Source organism: Ptiloglossa arizonensis, chromosome 3, assembly GCF_051014685.1.
Source record: "Ptiloglossa arizonensis isolate GNS036 chromosome 3, iyPtiAriz1_principal, whole genome shotgun sequence".
NCBI lineage: Eukaryota > Metazoa > Arthropoda > Insecta > Hymenoptera > Colletidae > Ptiloglossa > Ptiloglossa arizonensis.
The window spans coordinates 21110172-21121512 of record NC_135050.1 but is presented as its reverse complement, the minus strand read 5'-3'; the positions used below and the strand labels follow the sequence as shown (position 1 = coordinate 21121512).

General features: G+C 28.8%; 2 protein-coding genes across 2 annotated transcripts; one reads left to right on the top strand and one right to left on the bottom strand.

The window, feature by feature from the left end:
• The first annotated feature begins 262 nt into the window (after positions 1–262).
• On the top strand, positions 263–6108 carry LOC143145070 (glyoxylate reductase/hydroxypyruvate reductase). Its single transcript, XM_076308089.1, has 7 exons — positions 263–347; positions 2883–3013; positions 3522–3652; positions 3991–4180; positions 4425–4588; positions 4659–4949; positions 5154–6108. Exons 2-7 carry the CDS (start codon positions 2946–2948, stop codon positions 5267–5269), a joined length of 960 nt encoding a protein of 319 aa, XP_076164204.1. The 5' UTR covers positions 263–347; positions 2883–2945; the 3' UTR covers positions 5270–6108.
• On the bottom strand, positions 4862–6823 carry Lamtor3 (Late endosomal/lysosomal adaptor, MAPK and MTOR activator 3). The gene is made up of 3 exons (XM_076308090.1): positions 6684–6823; positions 6242–6469; positions 4862–5888 (listed from the first exon to the last, which is right to left on the bottom strand). The coding sequence occupies exons 1-3, from the start codon at positions 6690–6692 to the stop codon at positions 5724–5726; spliced, it is 402 nt and encodes a 133-aa protein (XP_076164205.1). The 5' UTR covers positions 6693–6823; the 3' UTR covers positions 4862–5723.
• Positions 6824–11341: the final 4518 nt, after the last annotated feature.

Below are 11341 nucleotides of genomic sequence, written 5' to 3'. Positions count from 1 at the left end.
AAAAGTACGAAAACTATATGTTTGTAAATCATAAATCATTTTTATAATACATTGAATTTATATTTATTTTGTGATAATTGTGTATACAAATTTTGTATATAACTTTGTTTTGACTACATTTTTGTAATATAAATTATGCATAACTGTTAATCTATTAAATTTACTTATTAGGTTGGTAGTACTTCAAAAGAAGTTATGACGTAGTTACCGAGATTAGACATGACGAATGATTTAAAAGTATGATTTACATACGAATTAGAGGGCATAGAATTTTTCTAAAACCGATAAAATACATTTCTTTTAAGGGTGAATAATTATTAATAAAATTAAAGTATTTATAATTTCAAGTAAGTTTACGTTTTCTTTATATAAAATTTTGTTTTTGGTCAGGGGTACTAAGGAAATGCGGTTTATAAATACGGCAGTCATAACAGGATACTGTGGTTGATATTCAAAGATTTTATTTATTATTGTTATTTTAATCTTTCTTGCTATAATTTATACTTTATGTAAAGTTTGAATTTTGCGAATTACGGTTTCTATGCTATATCGCGCATTAGTGGCATTTCAAGAAGCGAAACTAATAAAAGACCATATTTAAAACGTATTAGTTGTATCTTTTGATATCGATCGTTTATTCTCTCTCTGTATCTAAGTTAACTTTTATCAAAGACCATGAATATATAGTATATAATTTGGAACAAAAAAATTATAATTTAATTGTGGAGCCATAATGTAAAGTAGAAATTATTTTTATATGTTTTGATATCCTACTTGCCGTCTTTTCCGTAAATATTCGTAACCTTGTCACAGTTGTTATATACCATATAAATATATGAGCATACTTTAGTAGAGAAACGTTGTTAAACATAAACACGATCTAGAATAGATTATGTTCTCCTACTATAAAAGATGGGAAAACTTGCTTACACATTGTTCGCATAGATGGGTGACAGGTGTATGAGTAGTTGCAATCATTTTACTTCCGCAACTTGTAGTTTCCTGTTAGGAAAATTCTCGGTAGTACATACATACGTTTATTGTAACAGGGGTAGTACTATTACAACTTTTAGTAAAGATTATAGTCATTGCATTTGACTGTACTTTCTAATAAGTTAACATTATCGACAAATAAACTAAAAATTTCGCTAAATTTCAATTAAGTATATTTATTAAAATATAATCACATTTATATATATATATATATATATATATATATATATATATATATATATATATATATATATACTCGTTTATAAATTATTTTATATAGTCAAACATATTATCTTCAACTGCAATAAATACTCTGAATTCCATAATAAACACCAATTGGAGTCAACCTTGAATGAAAATTTAAACGATAATCCCGAAATTGATCGGATAACATTGATCTTGAAAGAAACAATAATTCTCAATACGTTATTCATATTAAGCTCCTTCGTCTAAAGTATTAAACTAACGTTGTTTATAATAAAATTAATAATAGAAATAAGTAGATTACATATTTACATATTTTTATATGATATTCTACGATATTTATGTTGTAAATTACCATATTTAGTACTTTATTTATAATATATTTATTTAAAATTTATATTTTCAACGTTTCGATATAATATATCTAGCATGCACGTATACACGGGAAGACATATGTTCATACAAGTGCTCATATGAATAGGATAAACACGTGTACGTATGTATTATGTTATACTCCTACTGCGTGTTACCCTGTTACTTCACGCTTTGAAATTACTCAAGAAGTTTAGAATTTAGCTTGCTAATGATATCTAACTTGTAAACATTTTAAGGCTGTGAAAATTGTTAAAACATTTTAATGTTTTTATATTATAGGATTTTCTTCTAATAGGAGTTATATCATAAATTTTACTATAATTGTTACGAGGTAAAATTTTGCGATTGCAGAGATAGCAGATTTCTACTTAAGTACTTTAGTGTTAAACACATTGTAACGATAAATATTTGAACGCATTAATGTTTATTTCGTTCAACATTAATTGACGCACGTCTAATTACAGTAATACTATCTAACGTGAGCTCTGAAGTTTAGGGACTATCATTCTTTATGCGGTGTAACGTTATTATTTCTATGATCCACAAAGATAGTATAGTGTGTAGAAGGGGATAACGTCGCGTAAGGGGCTCTAATCGTGGACAATACTGGTCTAAAGTACAGGACAAGTTTTATAATTGATAGGCACGCGCTAACTTGTCTATCATTCGCAGAAAGTGGCGTCTCTACCAAACAGGAATACATGCGGCGAAGGAAGTAGTGCTTTCCAGCAAATAGTAGCGTCATATTTTCTTGTGTACTAGGCACTTCCATTCATGCCACTATCTTGAAAACATATAATAATAGGCATTAACAAAATTGTATTATTGTTTCTATAAAAAACTGTATTCAAAATTGTTCGAAGATAATATTCTAATACGTTGTACAATAAATTCTAATCTTATTTACAATTCTATGTAACGACATTTATAATTACATCTACCCGATATAAACATAATAATGTTTATAATTAAGAAAAAAAGTATTTTCAATAAACAAAAGTCATAAAAATTAAATTAATTCGTAATACAATTAAATGAAATTTCAAGCAATATTTTAAAGCAATGTTTGCTAAAGTATGGATGTATTCTAAATTTTATTTCTTGCTATGATTTATCATATATATAAGTGTTTAAATAGATTATTCCGCTCGTGTAGATTACAGAAAAAATTATTACATACTTTAGATTACAGATAATATTTATATATTGTATATCTTAATATGGATGTAATGATTTTTAAATATCTTTTGTTATCTTTACGTTGAATCGCGCTTGCGCAGATAATCAGATCTTGATGTTATATAATGCAGGAATTCCTGAGGGCCTGGCAGTTTACAAAGTAATCCTCGCAGTTAATACTTGGTGAAATAGCAATGAAACCGCGTGTATTGGTCACTAGTAACGACGTACCATCGGCTGGTATGGATCTTCTTCGCACAAAGTAAGTGAACTGTTTGCTAAACACAAATGATTTTATGGGATATTTTTTGCAATCAAAAATTTGCGAAGATATCACGGAAATAAAATAGAAAAGATCGCGATAATGAATGAATTCACGGGGATATTTTGTAACGGTACTTTTTCTTAAAAGGAACAAATATACTAGGAATGTAGATTCTGAGAACCAAACAGAACAATTTAAAAATGATCTTTCTGATCTGGCATAGTTTCTCAAAGAACGGAGTATCATAATGTTACCGAGTTTTATTAAATTTAACAGTTCCTCTTCTTGGGAATAAAAGTCTAGAAAAATTTTTATTTAAAATCTTTCAGTAAAGTTTACTTTTTCGCAAGCCGCAGAAAGGAATGCCGGTGATCGCACGCGTTCGAAATTTTGAATGTCGCTTTGAATTTAATTCGAAAAACTATTTAACAATATCGCCGAAAGCTATTATTTCTATCTTAGAAAACGTTTCGATTAATATTTCTTTTATTCTCGTCTTGTTTAGATGCGATGTCACAATAATTCATACTACAACGGATGCTTTACGTGACGATGTATTGCAAGCTCTTCCTGGTCATGATGCCGTCTTTATTGCTAAGTGCTATAATGTAAACAGTGAATTTCTAAACATCGCCGGTGGGTAACGAATTGAAGTAAATCATTCTTGAATTTATAAAGTAATTAATAATGACGTTAATTAGTTTCAATTGTAAAATTTAATTAAAGTAATGTTTCGTTTAATAGAAATTTCAATTTATAATGTAATAAGTAACTGAATTCTACATTTATTTTATTTTTATAATTGGTATATATTTTTGTAACAGATTTTATTTATAACATTCCTTTTTAATCTTTTGTAAAATGTATTCGTATGCGATGTATGCAATATAAAATACGAAAATAATGTTTAAAAATGCGATAGATTTGGTAATATAATTATCGCAACGTGAATTACTAGAATGTATAATATTTAGGGCCAACACTAAAGGTTGTTTCAACAATGTCAGCTGGTTACGATCATTTGGATGTTCCCGAAATTAAGAGAAGGGGGATTAAAGTTGGACACACACCTATGGTCTTATCAGGCGCAGTTGCAGAAATTGCAGTAGTTTTAACATTAAGCGCGATTAGACGAACGTATGAAGGACGACTAAAACTTGAACAGTAATTATAACTAATCCTTTATCCGTAGGATAATAACAAATACGCACAACAAATTTTTATATTATTCTTTAATTAGTTGTTGATCATACTTTTAATTAATAATTTATTACAATTATAATATTTATAACAGAAATGGTGAACTTTTCGGTCGGTTGTAAACACAACTATTAGAATAATTTCACTGAACGTTAAAATTTTGAAAATATATTTTTTATGTTCGTGTATAAAATTGTTGTTAATTTAGGGGCCAAGTTGAAAATAATGTTCAATGGCTACTTGGTCAAGATATACAAGGATCAATAGTTGGTATTGTCGGTTTGGGCAATATTGGACAAGCTATTGTTAAACGATTAAAAGGATTTGACGTGAAGCGTTTTATTTATACAGGTCATTCGCGTAAAAAAGCAGGTATGTATAATTGTACAAAATTAAGATGCATATTTTTATTAGATATTTTTTTTATTACAATTTTATGTAGGAGATGAACTTGGAGCTCACTTTGTATCTCTCGATGAACTCCTTGAACAAAGTGACATTATAATCGTTGCTGTTCCATTAACTAACGAAACAAGAGGATTATTTAATGATAATACATTTGGAAAAATGAAAAAGACTGCTGTATTCGTAAATATCAGTCGGGGGAAAATTGTAGAGACGGATGCATTGATCAAAGCGCTACGGAATAAAACAATTTTTGCCGCGGGTCTTGATGTCACGGATCCTGAACCATTGCCTCCTGAACACGATCTTCTTAAGCTTCCCAACGCTGGTTAGTACCACTGATTATAATAAATTAGTAATAAAGTAGAATTATAATAAACATTTTTGTGTTCTGTATGTAATATTTTATTGATAGAAGTTAGAATTTACAATTCTGAACATCCATACATTCTGTATGCATTAATCTGTCAGTAATAGAAATGTATAGCAAAACTATATACATTAATATATGTATAATTATAATATCTTGCAGTGATCATACCCCATTTGGGCAGTGCGACTGTGAAGACTCGACGTGATATGTCAATTACTGCAGCACAAAATATTCTCAATGGATTAGAGGGTAAGCCATTGGTGTATGAATTGTAATTATTGATTTTTGAAAATTTAAAGTACATGGTTGTGTTATATGATTAATACTACATTTTCGTTTTTAGTGATGTAATGACAATATGTTAAGATCACTTTTTTTTACATATATTTCATACTATTTACAGACGTAAAATTTCAATAACTTTTTCTTAAATATTTATATCTTAATTTAATTTCAAACATAGAATACATAATTATCTTAAAATTTATAATATCTATATTTTTGTTTTCTGTTGTATTGTTTAATAGAAGATTCGAGTTATTTATTTGCTTTTAAATAGATACCTAAAAGATGGTATAAAAATGCTAGTAGAAAGATTTATAAGTATAAAAGAATATGACTTAAACTTGTATATTAGAACAAAAATATACAGTAATGTCCCCTGCATTATTTATAACATTTCTTCGTTACAAGTGTTTACCGAATTTAATTGTAAACTTTTGGTATTTATCACCCGTAATGTACAACAGGTAACCATCCGGCTTCCACTACTGCATTTTTTAAATTACTTAAGATCGGATCAATCTTATTTTCCAAAGATAAAATATGGCCTGTATTACAGTCATGACTAGCAATGAAACTAATTACTAGTGGTAATTTATTCATTTGAACTACCTGTAAAGTAAATTAAATGTATAAGTATAATTTAGTAGTTTAATATAACAAAAGATTAAAGTAAAGATAACAAATATTACATGTAATAAACCAACAGATGTATTTCAAAATGAATAATTTAAATTAAGAAAAATATTCAACTTAAATAAATTTAACAAGTTTGTATATTTCATATATGAAATAAAAAATAATATCTTTCTGAAATTATTAACTATTATAACATGCAACTATTATATATGTATATACATATATGCATAAAATATATGTGTATGTGTATATGTATATATTATTCTTTTTGTTTTATGTAAAAAAAATGATATTCTATAAGAAATTATGCATCCTATTTTTATTACCTGATAACTACTGTACATGCATATAATAGTCTCATTTTTTCCAAGACCTAGTTTACTTCCTTGATCTGTTGCCATTCCAAATGTAGACAAAAAACTTGCTCTCATAGCTAATTCTGGTGCTTCTTCATCAGCTACAGATATGACAGGTACTCCGTCCCTATCTGTTATTAATATACTATGAAGTCCTTCTACACTGCTTCGAAGTCCATTAAGAAACGTCTTTAGATCCTGAAGTAATAATAAAGAAATGTGTAATTAGTTACAATAAATAACAATGCTTTGATAATTTTATTAAATTTTTTCTAAATGGAATAAAGATCTATCTGCATGATAAAAATATTATACCTATCTTTAGACTTATTCAAAGGAGTTATACATAACCTCAAAATGTATAATACATAGGATTTTTCAAACGGTAAAGTAGTATTGTTTTACGACTTACCGCTGTCATTTTTAATAATCCTAGTAATAAATGTTAAGTAACGGCTTTTAAATCTATAAAAGCTTTATGAACTTTGAATATCAACAATATCGAATATTATTTTTGACAGACTGTCATGTGGTACACCTAGAATGCGCGCACATCGTTTTCAAACCAGAGTAGGAGAAGAGTAAAAATCTAATTTATTTCTTTTCTAAGAAGAATTATCATTGTCAAAGAAAATTCATATCGATTATTAGTCGAAGGATTATAAAAGAGACAGAATAAATTCTAAAATTATTAAATATTATATTAAAATATTAAAAAATACTATTGCTACTACTTTAAACTATGGCTACACAACGAATCGTGGAATGTTCCTCATCACTACATGAAGTGAAGTGATTTCACTTCGAAATTTGACTGACGTTCGGAGACAAAACATTACCTACAAATTGTACGATGTAGGAAAGTATAACGTAGAAGAATGTAAAAAATACTTTCTTTATTGAAAAACACGTTTCAGGTTTAGCCTGATTACGTTTTGATTATTACAATAAAAGGTTTGCTTCAAATGTTGTTATTAGTTAAACAAATTTTAAGTTAATGTATCTAATAAATAACTATTACTTTCCATATTCTAAACTTTACTTATTTGAGAAACATATGAGTCACGATCTTTTACTCCAACTCTTGATCAATACTAATTTCCGTAGGCCAATTAATGACTTATATTGTATAAATAGATTCGTTTTGTAACATTGTAATTTGGAATATTTGGTTTGTAAATAAAATTTACATCGTAAGAATATCGTAATACTGTAGACAGATAAACAAATTTCAAGCAGAGTAAAATTGCAAGAACTAAGTATGGATATAGTTATGGCAAATTGAATTTTATCATTTCTATAGCACTCGAGTAGCGAAGAAAAGGCGAAGATTGGCTGTTTAATGTGGTTTCGTTTATTTTAAAGGAAAACGATTTAAAACTGCTGCAATATGAATATAGTCCTTGTTTCGCCATCTAGCGACCTAAATGAAAATTATTCCTCGACAAACTTAGGCAAGTAGCCATGGATGGCGCCACTTGCACTAACTGTGAAATAAAATTGATCTATTAAGTGATTTTGCGAGCAATTGTTGGAAATTCTCTGAATCTTCTCGGATCTGTATTATTGATCTGTTAAATATATTTTTAATATTCAGTTTAATAACACAGAATCATTTTTTAATATAGTATAAAAATATATGATAAACTATGGAATTTTACAATTGCTAGTGATTCTATAGCACGAATTTGTTCATCCTTAACGTCTACAATACTTCAATATCTTCTTTACATATGTAAAAAACGATTTAAATCTGCTAGAATATGAATATAGTCCTTGTTTCGCCATCTAGCGATTTAAATGGAAATTATTCCTCGACAAACTTAGGCGAGTAGTCACGGATGGCGCCACTTGCACTAACTGTGAAATAAAATTGATCTATTAAGTGATTTTGCGAGCAATTGTTGGAAATTCTCTGAATCTTCTCGAATCTGTATTATTGATCTGTTAAATATATTTTTAATATTCAGTTTAATAACACAGAATCATTTTTTAATGTATTATAAAAATATATAATAAACTATAGAATTTTACAATTGCTAGTGATTCTATAGCACGAATTTGTTCATCCTTATCGTCTACAATACTTCAATATCTTCTTTACATATGTAAAAGAACGATTTAAATCTGCTAGAATATGAATATAGTCCTTGTTTCGCCATCTAGCGACTTAAATGGAAATTATTCCTCGACAAACTTAGGCGAGTAGCCATGGATGGCGCCACTTGTACTAAACTGTGAAATAAAATTTATATATTAAGTGATTTTGCAAGCAATTGGTAGAAATTCTCTGAATCTTCTCGAAGCTGTATTTTTGATCTGTTAAATATATTTTTAATATTCAGTTTAATAACACAGAATCATTTTTTAATATAGTATAAAAATATATGATAAACTATGGAATTTTACAATTGCTAGTGATTCTATAGCACGAATTTGTTCATCCTTAACGTCTACAATACTTCAATATCTTCTTTACATATCTAAAAGATCGATTTAAATCTGCTAGAATATGAATATAGTCCTTGTTTCGCCATCTAGCGACCTAAATGAAAATTATTCCTCGACAAACTTAGGCGAGTAGTCATGGATGGTGCCACTTGTACTAAACTGTGAAATAAAATTTATATATTAAGTGATTTTGCAAGCAATTGGTGGAAATTCTCTGAATGTTCTCTAAGCTGTATTATTAGTCTGTCAAATATATTTTTAATATTAAGTTTAATAATACGGAATAATTTGTTAATGTTGTATAAAAATTCATGATAAATACTCATGATCAATGTGTTTCAAATGCTGTTGCATGAATTGATTCGGTTAAAAACTGAAGCTTGCTTTTTTCTTAACCGATTTCAAGATGCTCATTTTAATGAAATTATTTTGACTTATTTATACATACAGTGCTGGACGAAAGTATTGGCACAGCATCATTGTTCTGATACAAGTGCTTATAACTATGAAACAAATTGATAAAAAGGAGAAATTTTTTAATACATTTATTTATTTATTATTCTAGATTATTATTTAACAGAAACAGTAATATAAATAAAGTGATATGCGAAATAATAACAAAAACATATTTATTGAGCGTTTTAAGTGTGGACAAAAGTATTGGCACATTATACAAAATTTAGTGTAGTTGTATCTCTCGGAAAAAAATCCGATTGTCACTTGATGGTATAGGTAGGGGATTCCCTGATAGTCATTTTTTCTAACAGTCATCCTTAAGTTCAGTCGATTAGCAACATAGGAAATATAACAAGCAACAATGTCAAGAAGAGGGAAAGAAACTACAAGTGAAGAGAGAAAAATAATATTAAATTTGCACAAAATGCGAAAATCTTATAGTGAAATAGCAAAAAGTGTTAATAGAAGTCGATTCACTATTAGAAGTGTCGTAAAACGATTTGAGAATCAATCAGATTTCAAAAGTAGGAATCGAAGTGGACGTCCCTCAAAGTTAACAGTTAGAGAAAAACGGAAAATTGTAAAGGAAGTGAAAATAAATTGTAAATTAAACTCATCGCAACTTAGAGCAAAGTTAAATGAAGAAAATCAAAAAGAAGTAAGTTCGAAAACTATACTGAGAGTGTTAAAAGATGCGGGATATTCTGCGTGTGTCGCAAGAAGGAAACCATACATATCCAAGAAGAATCGGAAGATGAGAAAAGAATTTGCAAAAGAATTTATAAAAAAGGATCCCACATTCTGGAATAACGTATTATTTTCAGATGAAAGTAAATTTAATATATTTAAATCAGATGGCAGAGTATTAGTTTGGAGAAAGCCAAATACGGAAATGGATCCACAACATTTACAAGCCACTGTGAAACATGGAGGAGGTGGAGTCATGGTATGGGGTTCCATTGCAGCGTCTGTGGTTGGCGAATTAGTATTCATAGATGAGATTATGGACAAATATGTATATTTAAATATATTAAAGGAAAACTTATTTAAAAGTGCTAATAAATTAAATCTCCCGCGTGATTTTTATTTTCAACAAGACCATGATCCAAAACATACTGCCTATATTGTACGACAATGGATCGTTTACAATACCGCACACACGTTAAATACCCCACCCCAGAGTCCAGACATGAATCCCATCGAACATGTTTGGAATGAATTAGAAAAAAGAATTAGAAAATATAATATAACAAACAAAAACCAATTAAAAGCTATTATTTTACAAGAATGGAACAATATAGAGCCGGATTTTACAAAAAAATTGGTAACTTCAATGCCAAAACGATTGAAGGAAGTTATCATGAGGAATGGAGGGCCAACCAAATATTAATTTTTAATTTCTAAGTACTTTCAATCATTTGTGCCAATACTTTTGTCCACGCTTAAAACGCTCAATAAATATGTTTTTGTTATTATTTCGCATATCACTTTATTTATATTACTGTTTCTGTTAAATAATAATCTAGAATAATAAATAAATAAATGTATTAAAAAATTTCTCCTTTTTATCAATTTGTTTCATAGTTATAAGCACTTGTATCAGAACAATGATGCTGTGCCAATACTTTTGTCCAGCACTGTAAATAGTATGCGTATTTTAACATTGATATTGGGAACACTGAGGGGAAACGGGATAGACCTAGTAGGACCAACTACACGGTTCGCGTCGCGTCTTTCCCAATTTTGCCTCATTTTTCTATAATGTAATTGCTCGGCAGAACTAAACCAGGAGATCGAAAGAACTTTGATTCCTTGCATCTCCCCGGTTTGGTAATTTCATTTGTATTGCGTATCGAGGGAGATCGATAGAACTTCGATTCCATCTATCTCCCTCCGGGTCTCCGCTCGCAGCAATCTCCACGTGGTGAGACCTGGTAATCGGTATTGCTCGCGACGAACAATAATTTTTCGTCGTGAGTAATACCGAGCTAATTGGCTGCCAATGTAGAGTAGTTTTTTAACATAAACGAATAAATAAAATATTGTAATATGGAACAATTTTTTATAACGCATAAGAATATGTAAAACTAATGACACTTGAGGAATATGTACGTAACTTTGCATTTCAATAAATTTATTTTTAAGTACTATGTACAGTTTTAT

What these genes read in the sequence shown, in the direction of transcription:
- LOC143145070 (XM_076308089.1), top strand. Translation starts at nt 2,946, where the DNA reads ATGAAACCGCGTGTATTGGTCACTAGTAACGACGTACCATCGGCTGGT. An exon ending in TGAATTTCTAAACATCGCCG is followed by an intron (nt 3,653 to 3,990) that starts GTGGGTAACGAA and finishes TATAATATTTAG; the next exon opens with GGCCAACACTAAAGGTTGTT. An exon ending in TCTTAAGCTTCCCAACGCTG is followed by an intron (nt 4,950 to 5,153) that starts GTTAGTACCACT and finishes AATATCTTGCAG; the next exon opens with TGATCATACCCCATTTGGGC.
- Lamtor3 (XM_076308090.1), bottom strand. An exon ending in GCATGTACAGTAGTTATCAG is followed by an intron (nt 5,889 to 6,241) that starts GTAATAAAAATA and finishes TTTACTTTACAG; the next exon opens with GTAGTTCAAATGAATAAATT.